Source organism: Nannobrachium achirus (assembly GCF_963921795.1).
Source record: "Nannobrachium achirus genome assembly, chromosome: 7".
NCBI classification, from domain to species: domain Eukaryota; kingdom Metazoa; phylum Chordata; class Actinopteri; order Myctophiformes; family Myctophidae; genus Nannobrachium; species Nannobrachium achirus.
The window spans coordinates 41,696,754-41,714,519 of record NC_137816.1 but is presented as its reverse complement, the minus strand read 5'-3'; the positions used below and the strand labels follow the sequence as shown (position 1 = coordinate 41,714,519).

The window sequence follows — 17,766 nt, the reverse complement described above, 5'->3', positions numbered from 1 at the left end:
GAAATACTGTTCCTTCGAAACAGTGTGGGCTCGCTTCCAACCAAAAAAATAATAGTAAAAAGTGTCAAGGTCCCAGGCAATGCTCTCTTTCATTTTACTGACGTAAAATGGTAATGGAAATACAATGTAGACAAGCAGTGTTATTACATGAACTTAACGTTATGGACAATTAAATCAAAATAAAATTAAAACATAATGTGGACGGTACCTTATGGTACTTTACCTTACTGTACTGTACTGTACTGTACTGTACTGTACTGTACTGTATCATACCTTACTGTACCATACCGTATTGTACCGTACCGTATTGTACCGTACCTTACTGTACTTTACCTTACGGTACTTTACTGTACTGTACCTTACTGTCCCGTACTGTACATTACTGTACTTTACTGAAACGTACTGTACCTTACTGTACTGTACTGTACTGCACCTGGACCCTCAACTTCTTTCCAAGGAAGATTCACAGTCAGCTCATACTTTTGTAGCTCATTGCCTCCTAGGTTTTATGGTAGCAGCTCATAACAGACACCCAGCGCTCTGCTGAAGGAATCATATCTAGGATACCACATGAGCTTGTAGATCGGCTATTTTTGGCAAACAGGATTGCTGAAGAGGGGGGGAAAGAGCAGACTACAGAGTGAAAGGTCAAGTTTATTTTTTATTGATGCTTCAAGTGGTTAAATATCTGAAAACACTAATTGGCATGAATCCAAAATACACTGCTGATCGTGCTGTCAAACGATGAAACTGAACGGAATCTATGAGAAGGTTGTGCATGGGGGTCCCTGCTTCATCTCTCTCTCTCAACTAAGGTCTACTAAGGGGTCCCTGGCCTGAAAACGTTGAAGACCCCTGTTCTGCATAAATAAACGTTGTCGTCCCCCTCCCATGTCGCCAGGAGGCAGCAGTGCTGTGCACTCTCTCTCTCTCTACACACCAACCGCAGTGTGTGAGATGCAGAGGTGAAGGGTCATACTAGCCTAGCCAGGTTAGCATCCAAACATGGAGGAGAAGCCGTCGTCCGCCGGCGGCTCGCAGCAGCAGCAGCAGCAGCAGCAGGACAGCAAGGCCGAATACATCCTCAGCAACGTGGCCGAGGTGGTGGAGAGGATCCTGACCTTCGTGCCGACCAAGTCTCTGCTCCAGATAGCAAGGTGAGCTGCTGGGAACATGATGCTGCTGGCTGGGTTAGTAGTTAGCATCATGGTTAGCAGCATGCTAACGCCCCCATCATGTCAGGAACTGCTTGTGTCAAAATAACTGCCGAAAATAATGCTGTTTTAGTCGTACGACAGACCAAATATTAAGCAGACGTTTTAAGTAGTTAAGCTAGAATGAATACATTTTAGTGCAGAGTTAAACTTCAATCCAATTTATTTGCCAAGAGTGTATTATGTATTATTATTGTTGTTGTTGTTGGTAGTACTGCAAACTGCCTTGCAATTTTATCCTCTCTAGTCTGCAAGAATCTTACATATTGCACGTTTCCCAGTGTGCATGAAACATAATGAATAATTATTAGATATGTGTAGGCTACTGCCTTAGTTTTTGCATGATCTTCTATTACTTGGCTTGATTGAACCTAGCCCTTGCATGTGAGACCGGACTATTACAAACATCATTCATTACATGTGATCCATAATGACAAATATATCATGGAATATACCAGTCTCATTAAAGAGGCTTGATGTAAATGACTTTGGGTTGGTATCTCTTGAAAGACAAAATCAAGCTCAATATCCGTAAAAAAACAAATGCATTTACCAAATACATTTACTCAAGTACTGTTTACTGCAGTTTTGAGGTGCTTGTACTTACATGTGCATTTTAAGTTAATTTATACTTTAATTCCATTCAATTTTAGTGGGCAATATTGTACATTTTTTACTCCATTTCGTGTATTTAACCAGGTTTAGTTACTGTGTATGAATATTTGGCAAAAATACATAACGAGCATAGGAAAAAAGAGCAGACCAAGTACAGATTGAGAGGTCAAGTTTAGGGTTTATTGAAAATAGACATTAACAATGAATCCAAAATGCACTGATGATAGTGCTGTCAAAAGTTTTAATATGCATGGGTTGATCGTGTCTCAAACAACAATAAAATAAGATCTGGTTGTCCCAGAGGTGAACTGGCCCTTTAATGATTTCTCTAGGGTTTTCCAAATGGACCCTAAAAGGTATGTTACTCAGAGAGTTATGGTGTTGCATGAAATGTTAACGTTTGAGAACCACCGTTATTGTTATTGCAAAGCAAGCAGACAAGCTCTGACAGTGTGATGAAACTTGCTCCTGATACCGTTCCAAATGTGATGGAATCGATTCCGGATCCTCAATGTTGGTCCCAATCCTGTACGTGTGCTGTGTGTTCAGTGTGTGCAGGTTATGGAGGAACTGTGTTAACCCTACATGTGCTGTGTGTTCAGTGTGTGCAGGTTATGGAGGACCTGTGTTAACCCTACGTGTGCTGTGTGTTCAGTGTGTGCAGGTTATGGAGGAACTGTGCCCGCAGGGTGCTCAGAACCCAGCAGAAGTTGACGTGGGTGTCGGCCTGCGGTCCTTCCAACGCAGACGTTCACGCTCTCTGCAGCTGTCTGGCCGAGGAGGTGGAGGTACAACACCCTCCGCTGTTTTCTTATATCAGGGGGTACGGGACCCCTAGGGGGTCCTCAGAGTTACTACAGGGGGGTCTGACGGACTGATGACAGTGCTGTCGAACAAGTTTATGAATCTTATCTATGAAATCGATGAAAGTCTGTATCGCCTGATTAGAGCGGGTCCCTGCTTCATGTGTCTCTCAGCTAAGGGGTCCTTGGCCTGAAAACGTTGGAAGACCCTGTCTTATATCAGTTTGTTGCTGTCGAGTGGAAACCTCCTATTTATTCTAACTTTGGTCATACTACAGTGACACACCAGCTCAGTGGTCTTGTGGTTAGTGTCCGCCTGAGACTGGGAGGTCGGAGTTCGATCCCCGGCCAGGTCTTACCAAAGACTTTAAATGAGACCCACTGCCTCCATGCTTGGCACTCCGCATCAAGGGTTGGTTTGGGGTAGGGCTGGGCGATTAATCGGTTTTTAATCTAAATCGGATATTTTTAGTTTAAAAGATTAAAGAAAAAAGAAAAGCGACAAATCGATTTTCACTTTAATTAGGGTAATTCTGGTACAGATCTCACTTATTAGAGCACTGCATGGGGCAGAGATTCCACAGCCCGGTCCTCCTAAGACCTGACAAGGATCTGCAATATAATAAGCCAGAGTCCTACAAAAAAAAAAAAATCATATTTGATAGCATTTTTTAAAATGAAAACAACATTTTTGAAACCAATAAATCAAAATCAAAAATCGACTTTTCTGAGAAATATTTTAATTTTTAGGCCAAATCGAACAACCCTAGTTTGGGGGTAAGTCCCTGCGGCATATACTAGTGTCATGATGATGTCCAGTGGATCAAGCTGCCTCACGCTACAAAAACAGGAGATAGGCCCCTGCCCTATGGGCCTCATGGCTCGGCAAGGCTTACTACACAAAAGCATCTCATAGTGTCCTGAAAAGCAATGGTTTTGGACTTGAGGTTTTCACCCGACAGAGACGATTTCCAAAATGTTTTGTTTGTGTCGCTTTCCTTCCTGTTCTCATCAAGCCTCAACCCGTAAAGGTCCACTGGTTCCATTTGTACCCTGTCAGAGTTACAGACCTGTTAGGGTCCATTTGGAACCCTTTAGGAATCGATAAAGGGAACCGTTATGAAGAATCCTCACTTGTATACTTGATGCATTGAAGAAAATGGCAGTCAGAGTACTCTGGAATATATTGTGAGCGTTTCAGTTCTGTGGGATTTACATTTATTTTTCCTTTATATAGTTTTGATGTTTGCTGGACTCAAGTATTCTTTGGTTTTGGACCTTCCGCTTTGGTTTTGGACCTTCCGTTCACTGTGAAGGAATGCGACAAAAATAACATTTCGCATGATGTAAGCAATCAAAAAAAGTAGATTTAAGTAGCTCTAACTAAGTGATCTCCCTAGGCTAGCAATGATTGCTATGGGAATGTAGAGCTATTTACAGTAATGGTTACTTTAACCACAAAATGCTGCAATTTTGCTAATGTCATGGGGGGTACTAATTGTACATCAAGCTGCCTGGTGCTTTTGGACGTAGACTCCCGACCTATGACATTAAGCGTGAGGAACTGCCTAGTCAATATTATGAAATATCTGCCAATGACTCGCTTTTCATTTTACATAACAGCCTATTAAATAGTGATTTAATAGTGATTTTCTCATTCTGAACAGAAAGTGTTCCTGTTGCCTAAAACCGTTCTGGCCATGGTAGACAGTGAGGCCTTCAATGGACAAGCATACTGCTACAGCCAGAACAAAGGTACTACTGCTCAGAGGCTGAGACGGATGTTTTACCGGTCAAATTTGGTTGCATCTGGGGCACTCATGAATTTATTATACAACTACTGCAAACATTACATTTCTTTTTCTTGAAATAATATTGATTAGACAATGCTGTGTGGGGAATCAAAGTTGGTGCTACTTGATCTGTAATCGTTTTCTTTAACGTTTGTTTTTATTTGCAGCGAAAAAGTGTCGTCACAGTCCAGACACAGTGGAGGAGCTGAGCATGCTCTTCCCCAAAGCATGTGACCTCATAGGCATCGCCACGCCAGGAATAGTCTGTAAGTGTTCCTCTTTTCTTACTGCTTTTAACATTTGTGCAAAGAGCAGAGTGCATGCACAGCTGCTGGCCGAGCTAAGAGTGTACGTTCACTTTAGTTAGTTGTACAAACTGTGTAGCAGCGGTTCTTAACCGTTTTCCCTTCGAACCCCCTTTCTCACGCTCGGCTCACACATAAAAGTGTCAACGTTGGTGCACAACACTAAGCTAAAAGCAATAATCGGTCTGTTTGGAAAGTTGCACTTTTTGAAAATCAAAGATTTAAAGGAGCTATAGTCAACTTTTTCTTGAAAAACGGACACTAAAATAAAAATTATGTTGAAAATACTTAATAAAAAAGATTAAGCTTCATATATGTGTTTCTATTAAAAAATTACCACAAAAAGCTTAAATAATGATAAAATAATCATTTAGGCCATTGTCAGACTGACTTTGTTTATATCCCTTATCAATCCATGTAAAAGAATAGAAGAGGGATATAAACAAAGTCAGTCTGACAATGGCCAAAATGATTATTTTATGCTTTTTGTGGTCATCTTTGAATAGAAACGCATATATGAAGCTGAAATGAATCAACGTTGATTGACTACATGACCTATTTATGGAGTCCGTCTGTATTTGTCCTCCACCTGGACTGTGCTGCTGTCTGAGCACGGAGAGCAGCTGGCGTGCCTTGAAGAGCAGACCACCTGCAGGCGGAGCTGTCCTGGTTGTTTATGCACGTTGTTTAGTTGTCTGTATCATCTAAAGGTGCTGCAGGCATCATTCAGCCACTAGATGGCACACTCCTCTCCACTCCACACTTCTCACAGCTATAAAATACATTTGAAGTTAAATATCTTAAAGTATAGAACATGCAGTATGTGTACTAATAAAAGGTTTTGTGAGTTTAGACGGCTCCGGACAGCTTATAGACATGTCTCATGTAGACGGCGGCCTCTTTCAGAGCCATGCCGTAACCATCGTCATCAATATGACCTTTACATTCACAGTGCACGTATTGGGTGGAATGTTCATGGCGGGAGAGAACGGTGCACAGCATGCGTGCAGCAGATGTCCTGACTCATGGCTCAAACTGGTGACGTCACGTGTGATAAAACGCTGCATGCATGTGTCATGCGTTCCATCCGACTTCCTCGTTAGGGGTCTCTGCAGGGAACCGGCGCGTCTCGGGTCGTTACGTTGATGAATAGTCCCATCCGCTACGGTCGTGGCACTCCATTTGTCCGTGTAATCACAGTCCCACGGAGAAGTGACATTTCATCAGCTGTGTGCTCTTGATGGCGTATATCACGCTCGCCATCATCTTTCACCTTTAATGGCACGCTTGGATGTTTGTGATGATACTGCTGCTGTGGTATTGCAGCCACGCGGAGGGGGGTCAACGCCAGGTCGCCTACTCAAATGCAACGAATGGTTTGATTTCTATTTCTCACATTGGGATTGAACGAGGTTCGATCTATGGCTTATGTGTGGCTATAACTTACAGTACAAGAAATGTCTATACATTCCCTTAACGTTTACTTTATAGTAAAATTCTAAATCTAAAGTGTTAAGTTTATCCATTTATTAAACACATGGATTTCAAACAAAGATCGTAACACTCCGTGTGTGGGGCACCAATAATGGCAGATCTACAAGCTCCCAATACATTGCAGTACGATGTGTAGTTAGCTCGTAGATCTGCTGTTTTCGGTGCACAACACCAGCGTGCAACTAACTTATGAATTAGGCTTTCATCAGCCAGCAGTTTGACACCACTGGTCTAGAACCACCACCGATGACCATAATGTTCAATGCCCATTCTACAAATACCTTCTAAACCGGTAGTTTTCATGCTGCGGACACCCAGAATTATATGTATTTGGCTGCGGACCCTCCATGTTTTGTGGCAAGGGACTCCCAGAAGAGAAGAAAACCTAAATTGTTACACATTTTCAAACACTTTCAAGAGAAGAAAATCTAAATTGTTACACATTTTTCAAACACTTTCAAGAATTTTCAAAAATAGCTGATATACAAGCTTGGAGGACGGCACAAAGCGATGCGCTGTGAGTTCGTCTGCTATTTTTGATAAACACTGTCCTAAATCCTGAAATGACCACAATGCTTTCCCGGTTTTAATGTTTTCAGTCCACCTTCTGTCTCTTCTCTCCAGTGACGCCCAGTGGTTCCCACTCGGGTCCTCCTCAAGAGCACCAGGAAGGAGAGGCAGGCTTCGCCATCATGTTCCCCAGCATAGAGGGAGTTCACATCAGGCCCTTCCACTTCTGCAAGAAGACCATGTCTCCAACAGCCCTGGAGGACGCAGGTCAGCCAGTTCACTGTACCCACCACCCAGGGGCAGAGTTTTGCCTTTGCCTTTTGACGTAGGGCTGGGGCAATTCACTGAACGCGTATCGAAACCGACGTTTAGAACCTCTCACTGACTTAACCGGTTAAAACCGGGAAAGCATCTGTGTCATTTTATACTGTGGCTATTCAAAAATAGCAGATATGCAAGCTCATAGCGCGTCAATGACGTGCTATGAGCTTGTATATCTGCTATTTTCTTTTTATCTGTGAAAATGTGTGCAAATCTATGAATATATATATATATATATATTTTACTAAAATCTTTGTTTCTGGGGAAGTCTTCCAATCAGAAAACTGATTTGGAAGACTTTAGTACAATCGGCCTCAGGTCTTAACAGGTTAATGTTGCTCATGTCAGTTAATCAGATAATGGAGTTATAACATACCTATGCATGAAACGAAGTGTGCGGTGTGGAATTAATTCAGTCTCTGATTCTGACCACAGATTTGTCATTTGCAATTTGAATGTGCAGCTTCAGTCATGTGAGGAGGAAGCAAGAAATAATCGATTTATAGCAAACTTAATAAACCACATCCTGAATATACTATAACTCTCCCTTCATGTGCTGGGGTGTTATGTTTCAAAGAGCATAGTTGCAAAAGCATATTGCGGTCATATTACCCAAAATAATTGTATATTACACTTACAGTACATAAATCTATCCCTCGTCGTAAAATATTTTGAAAATCAGTTGTAAAGTCCATGACATGTCATACAAATCCATGTCAAAATATACATATATAAACCCAGTGTATTCATTGTGGAAACTTGCGATATTATGAGATGATGTATATTTAAATCCGCAGGCCTAAGTTGAAGCAATTTCTTGGCCCATGAATTTCCAAAATGGTGTGTGCCTCCCTCATTGCTTTCTCCCCTCTCTCTAGGATTGGTCAACAATCCAGAGCTTCGAGTGGTGCTGTTGTTTGTCTATGAGGCGTACAAGTGTGGAGCTGCTCGCTTCCTCAGCCAGGTGCTGGAACCGCTGGCCAAGAGCAAAGCTCTGGTAGCTGGAGGGCTGGTGGAGAGTGCCTTCTCTCCTCCACGCCAGTGGTGAGTGAAAGCTTGCATTGCTTTTCAAACCTTTTTATGCCAAGGACCCCCAAAATTAATATGTATTTGGCTGCAGACCCCCATCTGAAGAGTTTAGTGTCAGACTGGGACCACCATTCGAGACTTTGTTGTTAAAAGGTTTCCAATTCACATATACACATTACAGTAAGGCTGACTTTAGGGATGGGACAATAACCAATATTATCGTGATAAAAAACACTCACGATAATCGCATTGTGAAGATTGCATTTATCGTGATATCGTCCTCCGTCATGCACTGGGATCAATTCACCTTTTTTTTTCGAGCTGCATATCCGCTACCACTTAAACCCTATTGGTGAAATGTGCTTATAATATACGTACTTGATACAGTCTTTTTTTCACTCTCTTATCAAATGTCTTTGCCAAAAATGGGCTTGTAGATCTGCTATTTTTTTGGCAAATGTTTCGCCCCGGGATAATGGATTTTGATTATCACGATAATATCGTAAATCGTGATTTAATTTGTCACAATAATCGTGATATGACATTTTCATATCGTCACATCCCTAGCTGACATACACATCTCTATTCTGTACCTGATGCCACACTCCTGTAGTACGTTGCTTCAACCAATAACAATCAGGATCGGGGCACTCGCTGGTCTAGCGGTCCAGGCGCTTAGCACATTATGCTCTGCTGCCTGACAGCGTGTTGTGGGTTCGAGTCCAGATCCCGACAGCCTTTGCTGCATGTCACTTCCCGTAGGGCTGTCACAATTCTTACATAATCGTCTAATCGCGATTATTTGACATAATCGCGATTATTTTTCATAATCGTCATAATCGTTACCTTGTTGAAAAATGTTCAGATATTTTTAAGTAAAAAATAGTGGAAATAGCAGATCTACAAGCTCAACGTGTCGCATCGCGACACATTATGAGCTTGTAGATCGGCTATTTCCACTATCAATATTATTGCGACCGTAGGTCGCATTTACTACCAAAACCTCCACAGGCTGTCCGTGGGTCAGTGAGTCAGTCAGTCAGTGAGTCAGTCACACTTTTGCCCTGCTCATATCTCCGCAACCGTTGACCCGATCCATGCCAGATTTTGCACACACACTCCTTGCCTGCCAAACTACAACCTCCAAGGACCCCCGGAGCCCCAGGGACCCCGGGGTCCCTGGGGGACCCCCAGATGTAAAAAATTACCAAATGTGCAAAAATGACCAAATGACCACCGCAACGGGGCTGCTCACGGTGAATTCCCGGGGACCACCGACTCCTGGTGCTCCAGAACGGATGCAAAAGTGGTGGCGCCCCCAGTGGAGGACCCCCTGCCACTGCAGCACACATAAAATGCCGTAACTCGGGCTAGGAGCGTCCGGGAGAGCCGGGGCCGGTACCTATTCGTCCGCCAAGGCAACGCGGACACCCCACCCCTCATTTCTCACATGGCCCTATTCTAGCGCCACCTTCAGGCCGATTTTTAAAACACATTTTTGGACACTGCTCCTACAGTTTTTGCCCTAAAATCACGAATATCACTGTCTACACAGCATGTCTACACATGTCATCAACATGGATCAGGAAGATTTTGGAAAAAAAAATGTTTGCCCTATTTGTGGAGATAAGCCACCTACGGTCGCTTATCTCCCGATTAGGGAGTCTTACTGGTTTTTTAAGTATAAAGTTGTAATATGTCAGTAATTTCTTTGTATATTTGGGTTATGTGTCATATCTACCATGTGCAACTTCAAAGCCTAAAAGCCAAAAGAAATGTAGTTGTCAACGACCAAAACACAATATTTGAGTGACAATCAATCGTCATGTAAAATGTCATAATCGTGACAGCCCTAACTCCCCGTCTCTCCCTGTTTCCTGTCTACCTACTGTACTATCAGGAAAAGCAAAAAGCCCTAAAAATATCTAAAAACAAAACAGGATCACAATAGACACTAGGTGGCGGTAGAGTAAAGTTAACTCGGATATATAATAGATGCCTTAATGGTCCACGTCACATTGATATAAACCAGTATGCGCACGCCGGTCGGCACCAAATGAACCCCACCGTTCATAGGATGCAATGGATGGCACTCGTGTTTAAAAATGCAATCCATCAAACTTTCAGATGCCGTTTTTCTCCCAGTGTGGAAAATATAAAACAGGTTTTTAAGTGGTTAAATATATGAAGTAAAACACTTTGGATTTGTGTAATTCAATGTGTGTTTAGGCTTCCGAGTTGGTAAAGTGTTTGAAACCACATTCTAATCTATTTTCCGCGAGGTTGAGCCTGTGGCCATCTGGAGAGCGAAGGCCGTTGGGGATGCACTTTTCCAGGCTGTGTAACTTTAATCAGAGCCATTTTTCTCTGCTGAAAGTAAATTGGAGTACAAGGCCTTGTTCCCCAGCAGCCTCTATGTGACTCCAGAGAAACTGGACATATCAGCATTACTCCACTGGTGATCCCTCTCTCGCCCTCTCTCTCTCTCGGTCTCTCTGTCTGTCTCTCCTCTTCTCTCTGTCCTTCTATCTGTCTCCCTCCTTCCCTTGCTTTCTGTCTGGCTGTCTGTCTGCCTGCCTCTTTCTCTCTCTCTACCCGTCTCTCTCTCTCCCTCCACCTGTATCGCCCGCCATCTACTTCTTTCTCTCCCTGCCCTTTTTTTTCTTTTTTATATAATTTTTATCCCTCGATTTTTCAACCCATTTTTCACCCAGTACCAATTATCTAATGTAATCCTGGGCACCACACTCCCTCTGCCAACATGGGGAGAGCAATGGACTGCCTCATGCTTCCTTCTATGCATGAGGAGTCCAGGCCGCTTCTTTTCACCTGACGGGGGGAGTTTCCTTGGCTGGACGTAGCGCGTGGAAGGAACACGTTATTCCAACCAGATCCTTTCCCCTCCATCAGGCGCCCCGGCTGGCCAGAGGGAGGCAGTATAGAGACCAAGATTACTGCATGTTTTTGTGAGGGTACATTTTTACCCTAGGTGATACGGGAAGAACATGCAAACTCCACACAGAAAGGCCCTTTTGCCTCCCTGCCCTTTCTGTTTATTCCTGTCTCACTCCACTCCTGTACCGTCTCTCTCATTCTCATTCTGCTGCCCCCTGTCTCTCTCTCTTCCCCCTGGGCCATCAGAGCCCTGAACAATGACAGAGCTGCCAGGTCAAACTCCTTCCGTCTGTAAACAGCCCTGCATGCTCACAACACACACCAAAGCCGCTTTATTCTCCATCTTTTTTGGAACAAATCCCCCTGCACATGTTGGACTTGCAGAATGCACTATATCGTCACTGTCTTGTGCGCTTGTAGATCGTCTATTTTCACTATTTTAAATTGTTTTAAAAATAATAACAACATTTTGGACATAAAAGGTTTGCACCCAACAACGACGGTGTATATATCGTCGCTGTCAGGTGGAGACCGTGTTTGTCCGTCCTGTCTAGTGCACTTAGACCTGCCAACCTGCACGCATTTTGTGTACAAAGCACACATTTTTAGGTCTCTGTACGCAGGTACGCAATATCCACTGACTGCTACGCAATTTCGTGGGATGGGTGGATTGGGCGCGGTATAACAAATCAGAGTGAGGCAAAACATTTTTGCTCCCTGCTGTGTAGTTCTTCCCAGGCACCACAGGAATGGTGTGTGAATGGGGCGCATGGTGCTGGGGAGCACTAGACAAGAAGATATGCTTGTTGTTTCGGCAGAAGAAGAATTTAACCCAATAAATATGAGCAAGTGCAGTTAGTATATTTTATTACAGATTTGTCAACAGTATTGCCAACGCAACATTACTGTATTGCCTGGTAATACTACTTTTTCTCTGGACCAATTGGCATTTTTATTTAAAAGGTTGTTATAACATCTTGCCTCCATTATTAGCCAAGACATGCAATGTGCTACATTTCTGGTGTGAAATTTCTTTAACATAACTGTAAAGGTCCCACCCAAAAAGGTGCATGGGACCCCTGAAAATATACGCTGTGCACGTTTCGTGCGGGAAAACCGCAAAATTTGCGGTGCGGGCGCTGTGCGGTGTGCATGTGTGCTCAAACATTTCCCAAGGTTGGCAGGTCTGTGCAATGGTTCCTAAACAGTGGGTCGGGACCCATTTGTGGGTCGCAGAATCTTTTGGTTCCAGGGGTTCTGCAGCAAAATGAGTTAACACAATGAGCACCATAAAATCAAAACATACATTAATCCACTTTAGCCCTATTTTATACCTAGGCTATTTGAAAATAGCCGGTCTACAAGGTCACAACGCGTTGTGAGCTTGTAGTGTTTTCAAACATTTTGTACTTACAGTAAGTACATTTTGATGCCAATACTTTTGTACTTTTACTCAAGTACATTTTGAATTCCAGACTTTTACTTGTAAGGGTGCACACGCACCAAAATACCTATGAGAGTGGAATCTGCGTTCCGCCAATGCATTTCAATGAGAAGGGGGCGTTTTCATGTCAGTGGAGGATATCTGCGCGCCGCACCGACCTTGCGTTTATGCCGGAGCTCCGTTTTTTCCCTGGGGGCAGGGTTAGAGACCAGGATTAAATCCCTCTGCTTCTCTCCCCAGCTGCAGCCAGGGTACGTACGGCGTGGTGGGAGTCACCCTGAGCGGGCCCAGGGTGCAGGGCGCCTCAGTGCTGCTGGAGCAGGACGTCAGCAGCCCCAAGGCGGCCGAGGCCACCATCCGCCGGCTGAAGGCCGCCAAGCTGCCCGAGAGCAACACCCTGGGCTTCATGTTTGCCTGCGTGGGCCGAGGACACAACTACTACAACCAGAGCAACGTGGAGGCCGACGCCTTCCGCAAGGTAGGCCTGGCACGGTCATTACATCAGGGTTCTTCAACGTTTTCAGGCCAAGGACCCCTTAGCTGAGAGAGAGATGAAGCAGGGACCCCCACTACATATTGTATAACATTGTGTTGCAGATTAAAAATGTTCATAGATTTCTTGGACCGCTTAGCAATATCATCAGTGTAGGTTGTTCGTTTAATGTGTAATTTTAGACGTTAAACGACTTGAACTGTCAATACTTAGGCTGCTCTTCCCTCTACACAAAACCTCTTTGCCAAGAATAACAGATCTACAAGCTCACAACGCCTCGCAGCGCAACTAGGGTTTAAGTGGTTAGTGTAGAACAAATAAAGTTCTTATCACACAAAGTTTTGAACGACCCCCTGTGGGAACTCTGAGGGCCCCTAGGGGTCCCGGACCCCCTGTTGAAGACCCCTGCATTAGTCATAAGCATTTCCATGTTGAAAAATGTTGATTTTCAAAAATAGCGAAAACGGCAGATCCACAAGCCTAAAACGTGTCACATTGTGACACGTTTTGAGCGTGTAGATCGACTATTTCCACTATTAATGTATACAGTTGTTAAATATTGAAGTTATTTTATGTAGCCTAAAAGCCTAACAGAAATGTCAAGTAAGATTTCTTGCCTACATACCTACTGCAAGGTTAGTGCTAGAACAAGAATTAAACTCGTTGCACACTGCTGCGTTTTGGAAATCAAAAATCAAAAATAAATAAAAAAATAACGTTTTTCAGGTCAAGGGGAGAGAGAGAGGAAAGAGAGAGAGCAAGGGAACCAATGGCAACAGTTGCGAAAATCTGAAAAGATAACCCTTGGTCCGAAAATAAATACGAAACTGGCGGCAGTGTGCAAACGTGATTGACATAACGTGAGATTGATTTCTTTATTTTCGTGCTCTGAAATTCACTCCGATATTCGTCCGAAGAAACACAGCAGTGTGCAAAGACCTTTACTTTTTTTTTTACTCTTTTTCAGTCAGTTCAATTAAACAAAAGTATGTTCTTTTTTATATAATCTCTCACTGGTATAATTGTCACAATAACCATTCCACATAAGCTTTTTTGACAATTTCTCGAAACCATTGAATGAAAAAGAAAATTGAGACACACTTACTGAAATGATGTAATCACCAGAAATGTATTGACATGTCAAGAGCTTGTTGGTCTAAAATAGTATAAAATTGCACTTTTACCACTTGAGTGATTAATGTATGTTTGGTAACTAGTAGAATTGTTGTTGGTTGTAAAAAAAGAAGTTGTAAACACATTTTTGTGTGGAGAGGTAGTATAACTGCTGTGTCGGGTGGAAACCTCATCTGTTCAAAACGGTCACTTTTCAGGATTCAAATTCAAGAACATTTTTTAAATGTTTCAAGCTTGTAGATCTTCTATTTTTTATACTTTTGTTGTGTTAATTTACGGGGGAAAAAACACAAAGTTAAAATTGTTAATTTACGGGGGAAAAAACACAAAGTTAAAATATGAAGATGGCAGAGGTTTCTGCCCGACAGCGACGATAAGTATAAAGCAAACTGAAAAACGGAAATGAACGTAAAAGTAACCGGTTGCTTTCCACCAAGGTCTTCCCCAACACACCGCTCTTCGGCATTTTCGGCAACGGCGAGATCGGCTGTGACCGCATCGTCAAGGACGACTACACGCTGTGCGACGCCGACACGGACAGCCTGCAGCACGAGTACACCACGGTGATGACACTGGTGCACCTGGGCTGACCAACCCCTGCACCGATCAGGAACAGCAAAACATTCGGGTGCTCAACCACCTATACAAAAACAGGGTCTGGGGACCCCCGGGGGTCCTTGAGGGGGTTTCCCAGGGAGTTCCCCGGCTGAATGATTGATCGTTGGGAACCAAATGGACCCTTTCAGGCTTGTAACACTGAGAAAGTACAAATGGAACCAAAAAGGACCCCTTAACACAATGGGTGCCCCTGCAGCCAAACTCGTCCACAGACGAGTTAAGGGTTACCGTGGTAACCAGGCAACAGACGCTTGCTACGGCTGCTGGTGAAAGAAAAACTGCATACATCATGACGCAACGCAGCCAGAAGCAACATGGAGCGTCTATTCTCCATTGACTCCTATTCTATGCTGTAACATAAAAACGGCTGTATCTCTTAATAAGGTGCAAATAACACCGAAAAGGCAGAGAGCCGCTCTTTTTCACGGCTACACTCAATCGTGATAGTCGGCCCCGGTTAGGATTTTAGTTTCGCGACAGTTTGTAACCAAACTGACCTCCTTCCTAGAAACGTCAGATTATACACACGTGCACTCGCACAAAGCTTCCGGGGCTCTTAAAAAATAAAGCGTAAGTGAATGGTGGCAGCCAGTTTTTAAAGAAAGGTCCATTTGGTTCCATTTGCATGCTCTTGGATTAATTGGGGGAGGCGGGTCCGTGGCCTAATGCGTAACAAACTGGGGGTCCACGGTGATGACGCTGGTGCACCAGGGCTGGCCAGTGAGCATGCACCACCTTCCACTGACGCACAGAACGGTGCACTTTCAGGAAACTCCAACATTCCGGTTGCTTGTGTGCCATAAAGGCCAGTCCGCACCAATGATTAGTGATGCAACCAAACCGTTGCAAATTACGCTGCAGAGAAGAATCGCAGCACTCTGGATTGCCCCGTTGCGGGTCGGAAGAGTTTTGGTATTCTGATGCGTGTGGTTGCGTCACAGATCATTGGTGTGGACTGGTTCTCAACGTGGGCTTCCAGGGACCCCCCAAGCGGTTCTCAGGGGTCCACAGCTAAATGATTTATAGTTAGGAACCAAATGGACCCTACAGGCCTGTATCTCAAGAATGTACAAATGTGGTTCAGTTTTTACACTCTTGAGTTATGGGGAGGTCCGTGGTTATTTGAGTGCTGTATAATCAGCGGTTCCCAACCTGAGGTCTGGCCCCCCTTGGACAGGACGCCAAATATCACGAGGTCCTGGTCAGGTTTTTTTTACGAACATGTTGCACAAAATCAAAACCTGCTTTCATCCATTTTCAACCTGGCATCTATAGTTCGTGCGTGACATTATATTGTAAAGAATTGTAGAAAATTTGTTTTTTCAAGATTTTTCAAAAAGTCTGCAAGCTTGCATTGTGAGCTTGCTTGTTGATTGGCTATTTTCGCTGTTCTTCGTACTGTAATTGTATATAGTGTGTGTGCATGTGCACATGTGGAGGCGGGGGGGGGGGGGGGGTCAGATGTACCTCTGTTTCCTACAAGGAAAAAACAGGTTGGGAACACTGCTATAATCACGCCCTGTGAGAGATATGGGGGGTACGCATAAGACATGGCTGATCACAGCACTTAAACATGCCTGATTCATCCATAGGCTATTAGAGAATAGCCGATCTACAAGCTCACAAGCTGTTATGGGCTTGTAGATCTGTTACTTCCGAGACATGTGAACATTTCAGAAACAGAACCTTCGCCTATAATGACATGCCTGAAATATACAGTATAGGTACGTCAGGGTGAAAGTGGTTGAAGAAGAAACTGATGCTTTTAACCAATGACATAAGGAAGAAGTTTTTATGTTGTTTTCCCCTCTAGGGCTGGGCAATATATTGATATTATACCATATTAGTTTTTCTAGTTTTAATCACTTAATTTTAGCCTTAATTTATACTTTAAAACATTTCCAAATTTGCAGAATGGCTATTTTTGCTATATTGGAACATAATAGAAGAAATAAAAATCACACCAGTTGGCATGGTATCAAACACGACACACGTGCATATCTCCTTGTATGGGCCGTTCTGTCCGTGATATTATCTCCATACATGGAGTTCTGTGCTCTACACTCATACATGGGGACCTACACACAAAGCCAGACGTAGGAGCTGTTGGCATCGTTCAAAAATTAACTGATATTACACAATATCCATATTGAGACATTTTGTAAAAAAAAAGAAAGTGGTACAGTATTTGATTTAGCCTATATTGCCCAGCTCTAATGCCTCTCTTGCAGATGTAACTGTGTGTACGCATGGCTTAGTCTAGACGAGTTTCACAAAAAACTAAATATTTACAGGTCATTTGTTTTTTGTTTTGCTTCCTTCCTGTGTAATATATAGCATTCTTGTAAAATATGTGTATATTTCCTCCAAATTATGTGTACATGCAGCACATATATCTTCTGTTCTGTCCTCCACCTCTGGGCTGCTCGCTTTGCATTTGACTCAGTTGTGTAACTGTTATAATTGTTGATTCAGAAATGCCGAAATTAAAAAGAAAGTCAGTGTTTTGTTTTCTCAAAATCTCAAGGATGTCTCAAGTACTCTTCCCATTTTTCATAGGGTTTTATGTGTCTTTGTTTTCACAAAAGAGGATTTTATGTGTCTTTGTTAAACATGCAAAAATCTTCGCTGTCGATCTGGTCACGAAAAGGAGCACATCCACAAGCTCCTGGCAGGCAATGTGTTTAATAGTTTCAAATACATTTTAAATAAGGGATTTTTTGTATTTTAGCCGTCTTTCGCTTGAATCATAATACAGTACATGCACTTTTATACAGGTTGTGTGCCAAATCATACTTCTACTAACTTCTTCCTCAATAAATTACAGATACTGAATATATAATATAGTATGTATTTCATTACAATTTTTCAAAGTTAAATAAAAATAGTTTCTGTCTGGTAGAAACCTTGTAGGTCTATGTCCAAAACTTAATTTAAACGCATTTAAAAATAGTGAAAATGGCTGATCTACAAGCTCAATGCGTTGTGAGCTTGTACTGCTGATAAGCTATTTTCACTATTTTTATGTGACAATCTTGCATGATTATGTTGGGCAGTGATATTCAACTGGAGGCCTGTGGGCCAAATCTGGCCCTTGT

At 43.0% G+C, this 17,766-nt stretch overlaps 1 protein-coding gene across 1 annotated transcript; it reads left to right on the top strand.

The window, feature by feature from the left end:
• Nucleotides 1–1,005: 1,005 nt before the first annotated feature.
• Nucleotides 1,006–17,194, top strand: fbxo22 (F-box protein 22; the record flags this gene model as incomplete). The annotated part of the gene is made up of 8 exons (XM_080730753.1): nt 1,006–1,157; nt 2,485–2,617; nt 4,300–4,387; nt 4,593–4,691; nt 6,849–7,001; nt 7,934–8,099; nt 12,664–12,901; nt 14,488–17,194. 8 exons carry the CDS (start codon nt 1,006–1,008, stop codon nt 14,638–14,640), a joined length of 1,182 nt encoding a protein of 393 aa, XP_080586879.1. The 3' UTR covers nt 14,641–17,194.
• Nucleotides 17,195–17,766: the final 572 nt, after the last annotated feature.